This window comes from Thamnophis sirtalis, unplaced genomic scaffold (genome assembly GCF_051295495.1).
Source record: "Thamnophis sirtalis isolate CommonGarterSnake01/CBP01778 unplaced genomic scaffold, rThaSir2_p1.2 scaffold_7, whole genome shotgun sequence".
Classification (NCBI taxonomy): domain Eukaryota; kingdom Metazoa; phylum Chordata; class Lepidosauria; order Squamata; family Natricidae; genus Thamnophis; species Thamnophis sirtalis.
Window position 1 is genome coordinate 88383922 of NW_028261387.1, and position 20835 is coordinate 88404756.

Genomic DNA, 20835 nt, shown 5'->3' on the forward strand with positions numbered 1-20835 from the left:
GTCTTTTTTTTTTTTACCATGGCAACATGTGGGAGATCTTTGAACTTCTATAAGTGGCACTTGATTTACAACCATCCATTTAGTGACCATTCAAAGTTACAACAGCCCTTACAAAAGTGACTTACGACCGTTTTTCACACCTGTGACCCTTACAGCATCCCCATGGTCACCCGATCTAAATTCAGACGCCACTTGGCAACTGTCTCATAGTTATGACGGGTTGCAGTGTCCCGGGGTCACCTGATCCCCTTTTGCGACTGAGCGAATCTGGGGAAGCCAGATTCACTTTACAACTATATTACTAACTTAACACGACTGCAGTGATTGGCATAACAAGTGTGGCGAGAAAGTTCATAAAAGGAGGCAAAACTCAACAACTTAGCAACAGAATTTTTGGGGGCTCAATTGAACTTTTCAGGAACTTTCCCCACCCTTTTAATCCATGGCGCACGTGCGGGCGGCCACAGCAGTTCCATTTGGCTTTTTAATAAATGAAATTACTTGAGGTCAGATGTTTCCATCCTCTTTATTAAGAATAAAATTGCACACAAGGGAGTCATTTAAAAAAAGAAGAAGAAGAAGAAGAGGGGAAGGAAAGAGAAGAATCACCGTGAAGACAACACCGATTGTTATCGCTTTCGGATGGATCTCGGGAGAAAGAAAGAGAGACTTGTGCCTGAACTCCCAAATCCCTTTTCTGTTTTATTTTTGATTGGTGAAAGAATATCAACTTTTCAAGAGATTCAAAGGGCCACAAAAAAAAAAAAAGGAGTCAGCGGCAAAAGACGGCAGGGGGGTGGCCTTCGTAGAGAAGGAAGGAAGGAAGGTAGGTATCTCCCAAGGAATAGAAACCTGGCAGATCCAAAGGATTACAGTCCGGAAATCTTGTCTGCTGGTCCAGTCATATCCTGATAGGATGGATTCCTTCTTGTTTTTGGAACGGAAGGCTGGCTGCTTAGGCTAGGGCCAAGGGGTACCATGAGTCTTGACGGGGGCCAACGCTTAGACCTGATGGTTGAGACATAGCAGATGGGAAGGTATAGTCTTCTGGCTCATACTTGAACTGGGGATGAGGCTCATCCAGCCCGTTTTCAGAATGTCCCGGGCTCTGCAGGGGTCAGAAATAAAACAATCAGTTCATCACCATAAATAGGACCATTCTTAAGATGGTCACTCGTTCTGGCTATTGTTACAGGGAGTCCTCAACTTACCGTCCTTTGTTTAATGCCCATTCGAAGTTACAACGGCACTGGGGAAAAAATGGGACTTACAACCCGTCCTTGCAGTTATAATCGTGATGTGACCACAAGTTACACGATCAAAATAAGGGCGCTTGCAGGTGGTATATATTTACAATGGTTGCAGCACGCTCGGGGTCCAGGGATCTCCATGTGCAGGATTTAGCAACCTGTGGCTCTGGAGCCGCATGTGGCTCTTTCATCCTTCTGCTGCGGCTCCCTGTCGCTGGTCGGCTCCACAATTGATAGGGCTTTTGGTTAGGGCAGGTAGAGGAAAAAGGATGCCATGCTAGGAGGAGACTCTATGGTGGGGAAACCGGACTTCCGGTCGGCTCTGGAATTGAACGGGGGGCTTCCGGTGGCTCTTTGAGTGTTTAAGGTTGCCGACCCCCGCCCATGTGTGACTTTCCTAGTCAACGGAGGAAGCCAGATTCACTTAACGACTGTCTCATTCACTTAACAATTGCAGTGATTCTCTTAACAATTGTGGCAAAAAAAAAGTTGTAGAATTGAACAGGACCCAGTCCCCCCCCCTGGTTACTTGCTTAGGCATCTCAATTTTGTAGCAAACTGCTTTTGAAAAAAAAGTATATTTATCTAGATGTTTTTGCAATGTGTCTATTGAAAAAAAATGACATAAACGTTTGATAGGAATCCACCTCAACTTACAACCATTCATTTATCCAAAGATGCTTTTTTTTCAGGAGGCAACTGGACTTTCTTGTTTTTCTTTGAAAAAGTTTCACTTCTCATCCAAGAAGCTTCTTCAGCTCTGACTGGATGGTTGGGAATAGAAGGATTTATGGGCATGACTCCCTTAACAACTGCCTCGCTTAACTATGGACGTTCTAGCCCTAAACGTGATTGTAAGTTGAGGACAGATTATGTCGATGTGAGGGCCCTGCTGATTCTACTGACCTGGGAAGTTGACACTATTGCTTGTCCCGGATATTGTGGTGTGATGGCTGGTTCGGTTTTTAAAGTGACGGTGCTCTCTGAGTTTGTAAGTGAGGAAGGAGAGTTGGTGGTGGAAGTTGTGGAACCTGAGAATGATAGAAAAATATCTATTAGAATCCATCTATCATCTACTATCATCATCAATCCATCAATCTCTCAATTATCTATCTATTTATCTATCTATCTCAATCCATGAAATAATCATCTATCTATCTATCTATCTATCATCTATCTATCTATCTATCTATCTATCTATCTATCTATCTATCTATCTATCTATCTATATCTGTCTGTATATCTATCTGCATCATCTATCAATCTATCAATCCATCAATCATCTCTCTATCATCTATCTATCTCTATCATCTCTCTCTCTCTATCATCTATCATCTCTCTCTCTATCATCTATCATCTCTCTATCTCTCTATCTCTATCTATCTGTCTCTATAACTCTATATCTATTATCTCTCTCTCTCTCTCTCTATCTATCTATCATCTATCATCTCTCTCTCTCTCTCTCTCTCTCTCTCTCTCTCTCTCTCTCTCTCTCTCTCTACCTACCTACCTACCTACCTACCTACCTACCTACCTACCTTGCAGCATCCCTGTGTTCACATGATCAAAATTTAGATGCTTAGTAACTGATTCATATTTATGACGGTTTGCAATGTCCCGGGATCTCCTTTTGCGACCTTCTGACAAGCAAAGTCAACGGGGAAGCCATATTCACTGAACTACTTTGTTATTAATTTACCCACTGCACTGATTCACTTAACAACAGTGGCAAGAATGGTCGTTAAAATGGGGCAAAATTCATTTAACAGATGTCTCATTTAGCAACAGAAATTTTGGGCCCAGTTGTGGTCGTAAGTCGAGTTGTGTATGATGCTGAAGGCCCAGTGCCATCCCATCTGGTTATCTGCAGGTTAGGATTCTAACGTAACTTTCCATCAGTTGATTCTAATGCAGTTCCTGTCCCATTTCTGTTTTTTACAATCAATTTATTAGCTCTCCCGATTACCAAGGGAGCTCTCCGCAGGGTCAAGAAAATAAGCATTAAAACCAGAAATCCTATCGTAAGAGGGAAATTATCTCAAGATCCTGTCAGTGAACAACAATACGGTTAAAAAACAGAGTTTTAAATCACTCTTTTGACACCGAGAAGGCACTGTTAGCATTGTAGGGGGAAGCCCAAAGTTTTCCCAAATAACTTAAATAAATCTTGAATAACTTAATGTGAGTTAGTGCACTCAGTGGCCATGAAATACCAGGAATGTTTACGAATTGCTGGATAGGAAAACATTTCAAAATTGGTGGGAGTTGAACTGAAAATACAGGAAGAGGTAGTAGAGATCTCCCGAAAATTGTCTGCCCTGTAACAGTTTGTTTGGATTTACTTCTACATTTATTTATTTGCTGCCAAAGCACTCAAGAAGGCTTACAAGTTCATAATGACTACAATCAATCTTTAACCATCATTTTTTTGTTAGAGTGGGCAAAATCACGGGGGGCTATCCGTCTTGAATTGTAACGCTTCAGGCCGAGAATTTGGATAGGGCAAGAGTGAAAATAAAATACAACTCCCAGTTCTCCAGAGCTGCAAAAAAAAAATGTAGTTCACGAATTATCCCTTGCATACTCGTAAGTTTGTTGAAGTAACAACTAGCTGGGCACATCGATAAAAACCAGGATGCAAACTAAGATCTGCCAGCCAGAATGGATGCATTCACACAATACACCAAGCCTGCATTTCTCCCAATGGGACTCTTGCTCTAGGGATTGGGACGGCATATATTGTTATAGTATTCCAACCTGTCTTGGTGCATCTAAGCTAGAGATGGCTACGCTAAGCTACAAAAATAATCAACCAAACAACATTATCTGTTAGAACCCTGTTTGAATTCAGCCAAACAATAACTCGTCTTCTTCCTTTCTGCTCTTTTTCCGGAGAATTGAATAGCGATAGAACTTAGATTTTATATACCGCTTCACAGTGCTTTACAGCCCTCTCTAAGTGGTTTACAGAATCAGACTTTTGCCCCCAACAATCTGCTTACTCATTTTGCCAACCTTGGAAGGATGGACGGCTGAGTCAACCTGGAGAAGCCTGTCAGGATCGAACGGCTGGCAGTTGGCAGAATTAGCTCGCAATGCTGCGTTCTAAGCACTCTGCCGTCACGGCTCCTACAGGGATAGGTTCCGGCAGTCACAGCTGCCGATTTGCTCACGGGCGTGGCACCGTACATGCTCGGTACAATAAAAATTGTTCTGTGCATGTGCAAAAGCAAAAAAAATAAGATGGCACATGGAGAACCGGTTCAGGGGCGTGGCAAACCAATACTGGTTCAGCCCAACTGGTCAGAACCAATAGGAACCCACCACTGGGTTCCTACAAACTACAAACCTTTTGGGACTTCAATATGTCTTCTACTGTAGTGGCCCCCAACCTTTTGAGCACCAAGGACTGGTTCTGTGATGAGAGGTTTTTTTCCCCCAAAAAAGGAGTTGGGGATATTTACTGATGCACTAACAAAACAGAATAATAACGAAATACTTACTGTTTGCTGAGGATTTGCTTTTATTGACATTTTTAGGTTTCCGTTTTCTGGTCTGGATGCTTTCCTTTTTCATTGCCAGAGGTCTTGGCACCTTGATATTTAAAAAAAAGAGAGCACAAACCATCAATACTGGTTTGCATTTCTGCTCTGGATGACTTCCACACATTCTTTTCTGCATTCTCCTGGTACTTGCACACAAATATGTATGACGTCCTTGTCCTTCACTGCAAACTCTTTCCCTCAATGGCCGTCCTTGGCTAGTAAATGAGCGAGGCACAATATTTGGAAGACTTTCTGAGTGGGTGTATTATCAGAAACTGGCTCCCGAGCTTCGTTTTCAGCTGGGATGGCCTCCTGTAACCTTACCAAGCTTCACCCTATACAAAGGGGTGTCAAACTTGATTTCATTTGAGGCCGCATCAAGGTTGTGTTTGACTTGGGGCGGGGGGTGATCAGAGCGGGCATGGCCAGCATGATGTCACTCATGTTGGGGGGAGAGCCTGTGGTGGTCCAAATACTCTCCGTGGAAACTGTCTCCAGAGATCCGTTTTCAGCTGGGACGGCCTCCTGTAACCCCACCAAGCTTCACCCTCTACAACAGGGGTGTCAAACTTGATTTCATTGAGGGCCGCATCAAGGTTGTGTTTGACTTGGGAGTGTGTGATCACGGCGGGCATGACCAGCATGATGTCACTCATGTTGGGGGGGGGGGAGCCTGTGGTGGTCCAAACGCTCTGCCGCAGAAACTGGCTTCTGAGCTCCGTTTTCAGCTGGGATGGCCTCCTGCAACTCTCTGCCAGTGAAAATGAAGCTTGGAGGGGCCAGGTGAAGTCCTTGTGGGCTCCGTTTTTGGCTGGGACAGACTCCTGCAGCGTAGTACTAATGCTGCACGCAATCTTGATATTATTATTCCTCTGTTGTTGCAGCCTAGGACTGCATTAGCTTTTGGGGGGGGGGAAGAGGATGACTACACTCAGAGCTCTTGCATCACAATCAGGAGGCTTTGAGTTCGATCCTAGGGAAAGGTAGATATTTCTCTCTCTGGGCACAATGAGAATATACTCTATCTGCTGAATATAACTCCGCATTGGTGACAGGGAGGGTATCTGGCCAGTAATCACTCGGCTCCATTCAGTTGCCCAAACTTCAACCCGCAAAGGGATTATGGGCTCATTAAAAGAAGATGATGATGGTGACTACGCTTATGAGTTTAAAGGATGCTCGCTCCTTGGTAGAAAAGTTATGGAAAACCTTAAGAAGCTGAGACATCACCTGGCCGACTATACAGTTCTATACAGTTAGAGCTATTATTTCCCCAGAAGTAATGGAGAGATGGACCATAAGGCTGGCTGAGCGCCAAAGAATTGATGCTTTCAAATTGTGCTATAGGAGAAGACTCTGGAGAGCCCCTTGGAATGCTAGGAGATCCAATCGGTCGATCCTAAAGGACATCAACCTTGACTGTCCTTTGGAAGGGCAGAGATTGGAAGCTGAAGCTCAAATATTTTGGTTAAGAGAGGACTCCGTGGAAAAGATGGAAGATGAAAGGCAGAACGACAGCAGAAGATGAGATGGTTAGATAGTGTCATCAATGCCATAAACATGAATTTGGGCCGACTCTGGAGATAGTGGAGGACATAGGAGACTGACCCACTGGGGTCCATGGGTGTTCTGACCTAGGTTTCCCCAGGAGCACAAAGCTGAGTCCTCGTCCCGTTAAACCCCATGTATTTAATCTACAATGAATTCCTCTCCCACAGTTTTGATTTCAAGAGAGTTCACAGTTACCAACCTTTATCAGGCTTGGAGAGTGGCCAGGCCAATATCTTTCAGACGCCGCAATACTTGGCAAGAATGTAGGAATGAACTAATTGTCTCCTGCAAACACTCCTCCACTTTTGCTCCTCTTATATCCCCTATGGGAGGGGCCATTCACCGTCCACTTGTGACTTTACTCCCAAGTTGACCCTTGTTCCTTAGCTATTCATTTTTCCTGGCAGCTCTGTGCATGTGGACACTGAGAACAGGCTCCAACTGTTCTTCTGCCCCACTGAACTCCAACTCTGAAGGCAGCTGATAACTGTGAAACAGTCCTGGCCCCCTCTCTGCCTCCGACACAGAGCCCCCTCGTCAGAGCCTTTCCCAGACTCCAGGACTGGCCCATGTTCCTCCCCAACCTCCTCACTGTCTGAGTCTGCCACCAGCTCTGCTGGCCGCTGGTGGGCCACAACAATGGGGTTGCAAAGAGTCAAATGGGGCTTACAACTGAACAACAACAAAATCCGAGCCACTGTTTCTGAATGATCATTGCTAACAACAATCGATGCATCAAAGTATTAAAGTGTAAGAAATACACCAAGCTAGGCTCTCCTCTTACCCCGTGGAGTTTCATGTATAAGCCACATGCGTTGCACACCGGCTCGCCTTCTGCGTTCCGTCTCCAAAGGGTTGTGTTGGTTGTGTGACAGTTAGTGCAGCAAAGACCAGCTCGACGGGTTGAAGACTGCCAAGTAAAAAGAGGAGAAATCGTCTTAAGAACAGATGCAGAGTTTTTGGAAGGCGGGAGAGCTAAGGAAAAAAAAAGTATTATGAAGCCTCAGTTTGGAGGCAATCAAAATTAAAACCATTTCCCGAAACATGAAAAGCCTCATTCCACATTAAAGACAACACAATTTATTGGAAGCAATAACAGTCTGCTGAGATCATGTCTTTTTGCAGAGTACATGGTGGTGGTTTTTTTTTTGTTTTTTTTAAAGGGTTGTAACGTACTCTGGTAATATCCCTTTAAATCCTCTTCCCCGAATTTAAATGGACTTTTGCCAGGGGGAAATCGTTCACAAAGCACCAGAGGAGAAGCTGAGCCAAAAATTTAGCACTGTGTAATTTCTTTCTCTTTCTCTTTTTCCCTCTCGCTTTATAATTCTATATTTCTATATGAGAGCCATTTCTTACAGTCCATTACTCCTCCATCTATCTATCTATCTATCTATCTATCTATCTATCTATCTATCTATCTATCTATCTATCTATCTATCTACAGTATCTATCCATCCATCCATCTATCATTATCATCTATCTGTATCTATCATTATCATCCATCTATCTATCTATCTATCTATCTATCTATCTATCTATCTATCTATCTATCTATCTATCATTATCATCTATATCTATCTATCTATCTATCTATCATTATCATCTATATCTATCTATCTATCTATCTATCTATCTATCATTATCATCTATCTGTATCTATCTATCTATCTATCTATCTATCTATCTATCTATCTATCTACAGTATCTATCTACAGTATCTATCTATCTATCTATCTATCAATCTATCTATCTATCAATCAATCTATCTATCTATCATTATCATCTATCTGTATCTATCTATCTATCTATCTATCCATCTATCTACAGTATCTATCTACAGTATCTATCCATCCATCCATCCATCATTATCATCTATCTGTATCTATCATTATCTATCTATCTATCTATCTATCTATCTATCTATCTATCTATCATTATCATCTATCTGTATCTATCTATCTATCTATCTATCTATCTATCTATCTATCTATCATCTATCTACAGTATCTATCTACAGTATCTATCTACAGTATCTATCTATCTATCTATCTATCTATCTATCTATCTATCTATCATTATCATCTATATCTATCTATCTATCTATCTATCTATCTATCTATCTATCTATCTATCTACAGTATCTATCTACAGTATCTATCTATCTATCTATCTACAGTATCTATCTACAGTATCTATCTATCTATCTATCTATCTATCTATCTATCTATCTATCTATCTACAGTATCTATCTATCTATCTATCTATCTATCTATCTATCTATCTATCTATCTATCTATCTATCTATCTATCTATCTATCTACAGTATCTATCTATCTATCTATCTATCTATCTATCTATCTATCTATCTATCTATCTACAGTATCTATCTATCTATCTATCTATCTATCTACAGTATCTATCTATCTATCTATCTATCTATCTATCTATCTATCTATCTATCTATCTATCTACAGTATCTATCTACAGTATCTATCTATCTATCTATCTATCTATCTATCTATCTATCTATCTACAGTATCTATCCATCCATCTATCTATCTATCTACAGTATCTATCCATCCATCCATCCATCCATCCATCCATCCATCCATCCATCCATCTATCATTATCATCTATCTGTATCTATCTATCTATCTACAGTATCTATCTACAGTATCTATCTATCTATCTATCTATCTATCTATCTATCTATCTATCTATCTATCTATCTATCTATCTATCTACAGTATCTATCCATCCATCTATCTATCTATCTACAGTATCTATCCATCCATCCATCCATCCATCCATCCATCCATCCATCTATCATTATCATCTATCTGTATCTATCATTATCATCTATCTATCTATCTATGTATGTATCTATCTATCTATCTATCTATCTATCTATCTATCTATCTATCAATCTATCTATCTATCTACAATGTGAATGCAACACCCATCACCCATCACCCTTGGTCACCTCAACAGGATCTATTCTATGACAATTCGCTGCAGCCAACGTGCCATGGCCAACCCACCATGGACCAACTGATTGCAAGACGAGAGTTACACTAATATCAAAGAAATGGCAGAACAGAATGATTAAGAAAAGATGCCAAAGGAAGGACAGAATGAAATCTGTATGATGAAAGTGGAAATATTTTAAAATTTATTTTAAATAATTCAGTTGAATTGTTAAATTGTCACATGGTGACTTGTTGCACAGCAAGTTGGCCGGAATGAGTTGGCCACAGCGAGGTGTCCCATTCCGACCCCAACAAGAGGATTCTGGGAATTGTAGTTCAGCAACCATTGGAAGGCTCCCATTTCCCCATTCTTTGCTAGCCTGACCTCTTCTTGACATGCTGCTAACTGTCGAGGGACAATGTTTGGGTGGTGGGGGAGGATCTCCAGAACACAGAAACTTCTCCAAGGGGCTGCTCACAAAACTAGACCACAGGCTGACCCCGGCCTCGCTTCAGTTCTCACTTCAGGTGCTTCAAGAATACCTCGCAACCTTTGCGAGAGAAAGTTTCTGGCCTGTGAGGATCATAATTCCAGCTGCTTTGGAAATTATGTACGCGCCGGAGAATTTCATATCTGTTTACTTTACTATTAAAAACTTGGGACCGCGGATGATGGATTAAGTGAAAGAAGCAGGAACTCAAATGCCCAGCTCGGCAAACTTCATAGCGCTGATCAGCATTAGTATAAAATGGATGGCGTGACAAGGCAGAGAAGACGTTTCAACATTTAGCTTTTGCAAAAACAGTTCTTAAAGTAGAAAAGTGCAGTCATACTGGGAGCTAACTTTGGAGTCTCTTTCTTGGCATTCCAATAGAATTGTGGTCAGCTGCTCCTTCTACCCCAGGGGTGTGAAACTCAAGGCCCAGGGGCTGGATCCAGCCCATGGTGTGCTTAGACCTGGCCCGCGGGGCCACCCTGGAAATAGTGAAGGACCGGCCCGCAGTGTCTCTGTGAGTGAAAACAGAGCTCGGGAGTGTTGCGTGTGGCTCCCCCGAGCTCCGTTTTCGTTGGCAGAGGGTGGCAGGAGGCCATCATAACCGAAAAGGGAGCTTGGGAGCCTGTTTTTGCTGGCCAAGCACTCAGGCCACCACAGGCTCCCCCCCCCAACGCAGGTGATGTCAAGCTGGCTATGCCCACCATGCCCCCCCCCACAGTCAAACACAACCCGGATGAGGGTTTCATTGACCAAACTCAATGAAATCGAGTTTGACACCCCCGTTTTACCCCGACTTCCAAGAACAACAAAGAGGCATCTGACCTTTTAAAAAGGAGCAGAGTATTCCCCAATGGCCTTTTGTTGGTTTCAAATATCGTATTTTTCGGAGTATAAGATGCACCCTTTTCCCTCAAAAAAGAGGGTGAAAATCTGGGTGCGTCTTATACACTGAATTCAGCATTTTATTTGCCTCCTGAAACCCCACCCCCTTTGCAAAAAAGGCTATGCATAGCCTTTAGGAGGTTTCCAGGGTGTTCCTGGGGGCTGGGGAGGGTAAAAATGAGCAAAAGAATGGGCCATAATAGGAATCCCAAAGCCCCTTCATTACATCATCACCCAGCAAGGCTCAACCAAGCCTGGGACTCAGGAGAACCTACAAAGTTTCCCCTGCATGGCCCCATGGGAGTCTGACAACCAATCAGAATCCAAGCTCAAATTCAAAAGCCCAGAGAGGGCATAAAACCCAGGGCACTCTCAGCTTCTCTTCCCTTTTTTTTACCCAGGACCTCAAACTACGTGATCCTGTCCATCATTAAAACCATCTTTCCGAGCAACTTCCATGAATCCAGTGTCTTTTCCCCCACTTGGAACTGAACCCAGATGAACATTTCTTCCAACAGTACAATCCTAAAAACAGGGCAGAATTCACTTAAGAACCGTCTCGTTTGGCAGTAGACATGTTGGGAGTCCCTTGTGGCCGTACGCGAAGGATTACCTGCGTGTTACACAGCCCTTCAAGGAAAGAAGACCGCTCTTCTTATAAAGCAGCCTTGAGTAACACGTTCCTTTGTTTTGACATTTGGCAGCACCAGTGAATTGAAAAAAAAGGGGGGGAAAGATCTGTTTGGCTAACCAAATCATCCCAGAGCCGCCCAGAGTCCTACGGGCCTCCTCCGAATTCCATCCGCCGGCCAGTGTCGACTGGCAACTACCCGGAGGAGGGCCTTCTCTGTGGCTGCTCCGACCCTCTGGAATGAACTCCCCGCAGAGATTCGAACCCTCACCACCCTCCAGGCCTTCCGCATAGCCCTTAAAACCTGGCTGTTCCGACAGGCCTGGGGCTAAAGACTTGCAGCCCCACTTCGAATGGTATGATTGTTGTGCTTTTTTTAACTGTGTATGGTCTTTATGTTTTGTAACTTTGTCTGTTTTTCCCCTCCCTTGAGTTGTGAGCCGCCCTGAGTCCCTTTCAGGGAAAAGGGCGGCATACAAATAAAGTAAAATGAAATGAAATGAAATTAAATCCCAACACTTTCTCAGAACAGAGAGTGAATTTCTCTTCCTTCTTACTCCAACCGCTTTTGCAAAAAAGGTTGACCTTGCTTGAAAATCGCTGATTTTCAATGCTGGGCCAACCCGGTTTGTTTATACAAAACCAGACTTGAGTCCTTCAGCAGGAAGCTAATTGCCAACCACCTAAAGCAGCTGATAAACTCTCTCTGCATTGTGAGTTTCCAACTGTATTTATCCAAAACACGCCCAGAAGTTTCACCCGCTCTTTACTAAAAAGCCTTTTGGACCTTTCTGTTGAAGCCTTGCTTCAGAGTTCTTGTTGTTGTAGCTGTTAGTTTTCCCCCTTTGTGGTTTATTGCAAGAAAAGAAGAAAGCAAAATAAAACCAGAGAACAGAGATCCAAGAAACGGATTCAAAACAATAACATCCTAACCCCAAATACGAAGAGAAACGCAGCTCGTGTTGTTAAGGTTTTCCTTGATTAAATAAAATCATCGCTTGCATAGCTCTGACGCCTGCAATGGAAACAGTGAGATTTCTCCTTTTTTTAAAAAAAAAAATGGTTTTATCTGCTCACCGTTTATCTACTAAAGCCCAGCTGCGGGGAGGCACAGATTGGCCTTTTATCCTGTAGGTCTGTGCAATTCCTCCTCCTTACTTCTTACTACAAAACATACTTCCTCCCCGCCCCCCCATCCAGTTGCTTTCAGTTCTACGCACTTCAAAGGCCAAAGAGGACATTATCAAGACTCTGGAAAGTTCAGTGTTTTTAAATTTCAAGTATGGAGTCTCAAGGACGAGGGAATATTTTGGAAGCCCGTGTGGTAGGATCTAGTCTCTAAACAACTGAAAAGGGGGGTGGGGGTGGGGTGGGGAAGAAAGGCTACGATCTTGAATGTTGGTGAATTAACCTTGGAGGACGTACACACACAGACAGAGAGAGACAGAGACAGAGAGAGGAGAGAGAGACAGAGACACAGAGAACAGAGAGACAGAGAGATAGAGACAGAGAGAGACATACAGAGAGGGGGGGAGAGAGAGAGAGAGGAGAGAGAGACACAGAGAGAGGGAGACAGAGAGGAGAGAGAGACAGAGACAGAGAGAGAGGGAGACAGAGAGGAGAGAGAGACAGAGAGAGAGAGAGAGACATACAGAGAGGGGGGAGAGAGAGAGAGGAGAGAGAGACACAGAGAGAGGGAGACAGAGAGGAGAAAGAGACAGAGAGACAGAGAGACAGAGAGAGGGAGACAGAGAGAGACAGAGAGGAGAGAGAGATAGAGAGACAGAGAGACAGAGAGAGAGGGAGACAGAGAGAGACAGAGGAGAAAGAGACAGAGAGACAGAGAGACAGAGAGACAGAGAGACAGGGAGAGAGGGAGACAGAGAGGAGAAAGAGACAGAGAGACAGAGAGACAGAGAGAGAGGGAGACAGAGAGAGACAGAGAGGAGAGAGAGACAGAGAGAGAGAGGGAGACAGAGGAGAGAGAGACAGAGAGACAGAGAGACAGAGAGAGAGGGAGACAGAGAGAGACAGAGAGGAGAGAGAGACAGAGAGAGAGAGAGGGAGACAGAGAGGAGAGAGAGACAGAGAGACAGAGAGAGAGAGGGAGACAGAGAGAGACATACAGAGAGGAGAGACAAAGAGAGCGACAGAGAGAGGAGAGAGAGAGAGGGAGAGACAGAGAGACACACAGAGAGATAGAGACAGAGAGAGACATACACACATAGAGAGAGAGGGAGAGACAGAGAGAGAGACACACAGAGAGGGAGAGACTGTGACCTGGACAACTGAGAATCTCCACAGACCTGTTAGAGATCCTGTCAATCAGTGCGGAGGGTCCTGTAAACATGACTGGGAAAGCAACGTTGCAACACATGAGCCAGCCTTACCAGTCGTTTCTGTGGCTTGATGAGAGGTCTGTTGATCCCGTTCATTTTGTGATAGAGGCCACAGGCATTGCAGAGATAATGCCCTGTGCCATCTTTCCTCCATAAGGGGGTGGACATGGCCCCGCAGTTCACACACTCGCGGCCGTCCCCGGGGAATTCCTCCACGAACTCTGAAATGAGGCAAGGGGAAAAAAAGAATGGTGAGAACTGAAGTTTTGGGCAGCATCATATCAGCCCTTCAGGGAAGACCCAACTAGGAAGCCAAGATTATGAATGCAGTAAGAATGCTGAGAGTGAGAACAATTGATCAGTGGAACGACTTGCCTCCAGAAGTTGTGAATGCTCCAACATTGGAAGCTTTTAAGAAGAGAGTGAAATGGTGTAGGGTTTCGTACCTGAGCAGGGGGTTGGACTAGAAGACCTCCAAGGTCCCTTCCGACTCTGCTCTGCTCTACCTCAATATTGCACAGGTCAGCAAGAGGGCTGAGAAAATATCTACAAACTCCTCACATCCTGGAGATAAACTGCTTCAACTTCTTCCCTCAGGATGCTGCTATAGGATTGCATGCCAGAACAACCGGACACAGAAATGGTTTTTTCCCTTTATGCCATCACTCTGCTGTTTTTAAGAAGACATCGGGGCTACCATTTGTCTAAAATGGCATAGGGTTTCCTGCTTGAACAGGGGGTTGGACTAGAAGATCTCCAAGGTCCCTTCCGGCTCTGTTATTCTGGTCTTCTGTTAATGCTAATACAGTCCTTGAGAAACAAATGACTTATGACTGTTTTTCCACACTTACAACCGTTACAGCATCCCCATGGTCATGAGATCAAAATTCTGACACTTGGCCACTGGTTCATCTTTACGACGGTTGCAGTGTTCCAGGATCACGTGATCCCAAGAGCCAAGGTGGCGCAGTAGTTAAATGCAGCACTGCAGGCTGACTGCTAGATCAGCAGTTCAGCGGTTCAAATCTCACTGGCTCAGGGTTGACTCAGCCTTCCATCCTTCCGAGGTGGGTAAAATGAGGACCCGGATTGTTGTTGGGGGCAATATGCTGACTCTGTAAACCGCTTAGAGAGGGCTGAAAGCCCTATGAAGCGGTATATAAGTCTACTGTTATTGCTATTGCTATCCCATTTTTTTGCTATCTTCTAATAAGCAAAGTCCATGGGGAAACAAGATTCACTTAACAACCATGTCACTCACTTAACGTGCCACTAACTTAACAATTACAGTGATCCGCCTAACAGCTGTGGCAAGAGAGATTGTAAAATGGGGTCAACATTTGCTTAGCAAATGTCTCATTTAACAACAGAAAAATTTGGGGCTCAATTGTGGTCATAGGCTGAGAAGTATCTCTACTATTTTCATTATAAGGTTACAATAACTGTATTTTGCAAGTCTGGATGTTTTTTTTTATCTTTGTGAGAAAAAGGGAGGGGATTTGTGCAAGATGTTTCCACAGGTTACTATTCTGTCCAGGAATCAGTTTTCTGTTATCTGACAATTGCTTTGGTTACAATTCTTCTTTCTGTTCCTCAAGATTATTCCTTCCACCCATTACACATCAAGATACACAATCTAACAGCTGTAATCTCACAGCTGCACCAGTGCTCTACTGATCCTATCCATCCATGGATCCCAACATATGTGTCCATCTGATGGACTTCAAGAAGGACAAAGTGATTTCAGCATTTCAACCTCAGAGGATATTCTGTGGTAGATCTCAAATTGTTCCTCTAGGAAAATTTGAGACATTAAATGAGAGACGGTTGAAGTCACCTATGGGAAAAGGTTTCAAGACCTCTAAGGCGGCCTCCAAAATAGATCTTTAACACCTTACCATTGTTAACGGATATGGTACTGACAAATATGTCCCGCATCTGCACATTTTCCAATCTGATTTCCCTTCCTGGATCCGAACTTAAATCCTACATCCGTGTGGCCCAGCGTTTCTCAACTTTGCCAACTTGAAAATGGATGGACTACAACACCTAGAATTCCCTAGCCAGCCAGGTCCACTCATCTTCAAGTTGCCAAGGTTGACAAAGACTCAACTAACCACTCTATGCACCTGTTGAAATGAGTCTCGGAGTCCTTCGGGATTGGGCGGCCTATAAATCGTATGTATGTATGTATGTATGTATGTATGTATGTATGTATGTATGTATGTATAAATAAGTAAGTAAGTAAGTAAATAAGTAAGTAAGTAAGTAAGTAAGTAAGTAAGTCTCGGCTCACAAAGGCATCTGCCTTTTAATAAAACTTGCTGAAGATGCTACCAGATTCCTCAATATTTTTTTTTATTATTATCATAAATGGGACAAGACTACAATGTCCATTGGATACCTATGCACTGCACATTTAACTAAGTTAATGTAGGCTCCCTGGGAGTTATCATTTGTTTGCTTACGCCACATTTATTTATTTTTTAATCAAATTGGACGGACCAATTTGATTGGACTCTGGAACTTGTTGAATCAATGAGTTGTATAAATCTAGATAGCAGTAGACTAGTTTAATTTGATATCCAGGTTAATTGTGCGTATACAGCCCGTGAGATGATTAACATATTACCAGCCCAGCTGAGCTCCCCTAAGCAAGATTTTCCCCACCGGATGCCATGAAATCTGCTTTATAGCAATTATAGCAATTAGACTTATATACCGCTTCATAGGGCTTTCAGCCCTCTCTAAGCGGTTTACAGAGTCAGCATATTGCCCCCAACAATCCAGGTCCTCATTTTACCCACCTCGGAAGGATGGAAGGCTGAATCAACCCTGAGCCGGTGAGATTTGAACTGCTGAACTGCTGAACTGCAGTCAGCTGAAGTAGCCTGCAGTGCTGCATTTAACCACTGCCCCACCTCGGCTCTTATTGCAACTGCCAGCAGCCATTGTTTACATCAAAGCTGGACTTCCATACCATATTCGGAAGACAACAGTTTTTTAAAAAAATATTTCTATAGGGCAGTGATGACGGACCTATGGAACGCGTGCCCAAAGTGGCACACGGAGCCATGTTGCTGGGCACGAACGGCGTCTTCCGTTCCTCTTCTGGGTTTCTGGCACGCATGCACGCACGACGATCAGCTGGCTTTCGTGCGTGCGGCAATACCGGAAACTGGAAGAGCTAGACTTTCAGAGCCGAGGTGGCGCAGTGGTTAGGTGCAGTACTGCAGGCCACTTCAGCTGACTGTTATCTGCAGTTCAGTGGTTCTAATCCCACCGGCTCAGGGTTGACTCAGCCTTCCATCCTTCCGAGGTGGGTAAAATGAGGACCCGGATTGTTGTTGGGGGCAATATGCTGACTCTGTAAACCGTTTAGAGAGGGCTGAAAGCCCTATGAAGTGGTATATAAGTCTAACTGCTATTGCTATTGCTAAATACAGCACTGCAGGCTACTTCAGCTGACTGCAGTTCTGCAGTTCGGCTGTTCAAATCTCACCGGCTCAGGGTTGACTCAGCCTTCCAACCTTCCGAGGTGGGTGAAATGAGGACCCAGACTGTGGGAGCGATATGCTGACTCTGTAAACCGCTTAGAGAGGGCTGAAAGCCCTATGAAGCGGTATATAAGTCTAACTGCTATTGCTATTGCTATTTTCCAGCGTGAGCATGCGCTCTAGCCAGCTGATCGTCACATGTGCATGCGCGCCATAAACCGGAAGACTAGCTGGCCGACATGCATGCTCATGCTGGAAACCAGAAGGTCATTTTCTGACGCACGCAGGGCCCCTGGGCAGCTCCTCTTTCAGGTTGCGGCCCCGACGTGTGTGTGCATACACCCACACTCCCTTTTCGGCACTTGAAAAGTTTGCCATACCTACTATAGGGTTAAAAAAAAAGGCCAGGAAACTACATTGATAATAAGATAGTCTTCGACTTACAACCGTTCAATTTAGTGATTGTTCAAAGTTACGGCTGAAAAAAAAAAGCGATGTGATCTTAACCTTCTGAGAAGGGAAGTCAATGGGGAAGCCAGATAAAGTTTAATATCCATGTTATGAACGTAACAAGTGCAGCGATTCACTTAACAACTCTGGCAAGAAGGTTCGTAAAACGGGGCAAAACTCACTTAACCCCCAACTTGCAACAGGAATGTTGATCATGTCGATGACAATCTGGATTTAAATGGACCGGTATTTCCCAATCTTGGAAAATTGAAGCTATGTAGACAGCCATCGGAACGTTTAAATTGTAAGTAGCTTTTCAGGAGTCTATCATAACTTCAATCACTCGCTGAGTGACCGGTTGTAAGTCGAGAACGACCTGTATTTTCTTTTCTTATGACTAAAAATCAATTGATGTCAACAGTCTGAAATCTACTCCTTTCTCTTTTGCTCAGCCTATACATGTAGTCCTCAACGTACGACCACAATTGAGCCCAAAATTTATGTTTGTTAAGCGAGAAACTTGTTCAAGTGAGTTTTGCTCCATTTTACATCTTTTCTCGACGCATTTTGTTAAGGTGAATCAACACGGTCCATTAATTAGTAACACGGTTGTTCAGTAAATCGGGCTTCACCCCATGGATTTTGCTTTGTCAGGAAGGTTCCAGAAGTGGGTCACATGACTCCAGGACACTGCAACCGTCATAAATGTGAGTCAGTTGTCAAGCATCCAAATCAGAGGTCTTCTTAAGCCAGTTTGGACTGGTTCGGGCCAGTTCAGGCGAACAGGTATTGGAGATCATGGGTGGGTCTATCCCTGCCCCTCCCTTCCCATCCTGGCGCTGTACTATCCTGTTTTGTCATGTTTTTGAGGCTGGGTGCATGTGCGAAAGGCCAGTGCCAGTGGTGGGTTGCAGGCGGTATGACCCAGTACAGGCGTACCGGTGCCTGCCGGAGCACCGGATACCGTTCCAGTACGGTGCTCCGGAGGGCCCATCCGCCCGACCGAGCTCCTCACCTGTATTTGAGCTCTTCGGTACTTCTGCACACGGAGTGCACGGCGCCTACACAACGCTCCACTGAGCAGCTGGAGCATCGCAGAGGCTCGCGGGAAGCGTCGCAAGAGGTAAGGATGCATGCGCACACTGCATGCGTTCATGTAGTGGATGCTGGGCCCCGTTGCAACTGTACCATTTGCAACGGGATCCGGAACCCACCACAGGCCGGTGCATGTACGGAAGGTTTGCACATGTGCGATGAAGTGGTGGTAAAAATAAGTGAAACCTATCACTGATTCAAATGAAAATCATTATCGATCCACAGCATCCAAATGGTCATTATGGATCTGAGGAGAGACATAGTATTTGATTAGTTGTCAAACCTTTTTTTTAAAAAAAAGGTGCTGCTAAACTGGAAGATTTTGGCAGAGAAGAATCCGGTAGAAAGAAAGAAAGGAAGAAAGAAAGGAAGAAAGAAAGAAAGAAAGAAAGAAAGAAAGAAAGAAAGAAAGAAAGAAAGAAAGAAAGAAGGAAGGAAGGAAGGAAGGAAGGAAGGAAGGAAGGAAGGAAGGAAGGAAGAAAGAAAGAAAGAAAGAAAGAAAGAAAGAAAGAAAGAAAGAAAGAAAGAAAGAAAAACTTGTTTACATCTGAAGGAGGAAGGATTTCGGCCACTGGCAAGGAAAGAAACAAATAGGGAGGGACTGACATGTTTTCCTCTGTTGCCCGCAAGAGTTAGGCTCTCGCTTTGGAACATGGAGATACAAAGCAAAAGTTAATGATTATGAAGCCTCCTTTGCAAATTCAGTCCTCGCAGGGCCGAAAACTGAGTGTTACATGTACACTTGGCACACACACCCACAAGGGTGCAGAAGGAAAGGTTCACAGTTATAGAGGACAAAAGGACAAGCCGGAATTGTTTCCTTCCAAGAAGTCTGTGCGCGTGGTTTTGTAGTGAATTGGGTTATATGTGGACTTTAAAAAAAAATTGCCATCCGATTTGAGGGCAGCAAAAAAGTGGGAATGATTTCTCCAAGCAGAGGAGGAGGAGGAGGAGGAAAAGGAGGAGGAGGAGGAGGAGGAGGAGGAGGAGGAGGAGGAGGAGGAGGAGGAGGAGGAGGGAGGAGGAGGAGGAAACATCCCAATTTCTTCTCTGGAAATGCTACGCTACTGTCACCACTGAAAAAGCCCCTGTGAGAAAAATTATTTATATAACTTACGACAATTCACTTAGTGACTGAACTTACAACAGCACTGAAAAAAGTGACTTATGAGCATTTTTCACATTTGCGACGATTGTAGCATCCCCATGGCCACGTGATTTACATCCGGATGCTTGTACTGACTCACATTTACGATGGTTACCGTGTCCCGGGGTTATGCGATCCCCTTTTGTGACCTTCTGAGAATGAAATCCACTGGGGGAACCAGATTCACTTAACAACCGTGTTACTAATTTAACTACTGCAGTGATTCACTTAACAACTGCGGCAAGAAAAGTCGTAATGTGGGTCAAAACGCACACATTCACTTAACAACAGAAATTTTGTACTCAATTCCGGTCGTAAGTCGAAGACTACCTGTATTAATTTAAGATTAATAATGATTATTTAAGATCCCATTATTAATCTTCGATGGGGAATATTCTTAAAGAATACTGTAACCCACAAACACAACCTATTTTCTAGAAGTTGCACTTTTTAAAAGATTCTACCCCTGTAAGAAAGTGGTAACATGATGACTAGAACAGTGTTTCCCAACCTTGGTGACTTTAAGTCCTGTGGACTTCAACTCCCAGAATCCCCCAGCCAGCATAGCTGGCTGGGGGATTCTGAGAGTTGAAGTCCACAGGACTTAAAGTCACCAAGGTTGGGAAACACTGTTCTAGTCATCATGTATGTAATCAGTTTATCCAATTGACCTCAATATCTTTTAAGTGGCATAGCAACTCAGGTCCACTGTCCTGGCATCGATTTTGCTTTCTTGAAGGCAATTCCTCTTGAATATTGTGCTACTCACTTAACAAATGTTTCACTTTCGGGCTCAATAGTGGTCGTAACTCAAGGGCTACCTGTACGTCACATATTTGAACATGGGCCGTCTTAACCTTTTAAATACATTCAAAAGAAAACATACTAGATCTTGAAAAAATTGCTCTGTTGAATGACCAGCTATAAAATCACAACATCTTCACCAGGGGTCCCTAACCCCCCGGTCCGTAGATGGGCA

At 43.8% G+C, this 20835-nt stretch overlaps 1 protein-coding gene across 2 annotated transcripts in view; it reads right to left on the reverse strand.

The window, feature by feature from the left end:
- Window positions 1–507: 507 nt before the first annotated feature.
- GATA5 (GATA binding protein 5) overlaps window positions 508–20835 on the reverse strand; it is a 52026-nt gene continuing 31698 nt past the window's right edge. Inside the window, exons 4-8 of one of the 2 annotated variants that reach the window (XM_087720567.1) lie at window positions 13719–13888; window positions 7131–7256; window positions 4754–4844; window positions 2157–2281; window positions 508–1108 (exon numbers count right to left, since the gene is read on the reverse strand). In XM_087720567.1, the coding sequence (XP_087576693.1) occupies window positions 956–1108; window positions 2157–2281; window positions 4754–4844; window positions 7131–7256; window positions 13719–13888 (665 nt within the window). In that variant the 3' untranslated portion in view covers window positions 508–955. Of the gene's footprint in view, window positions 1109–2156; window positions 2282–3874; window positions 4464–4753; window positions 4845–7130; window positions 7257–13718; window positions 13889–20835 lie in introns of those variants that run through there. The other variant, XM_087720568.1, reaches the window with a different exon arrangement.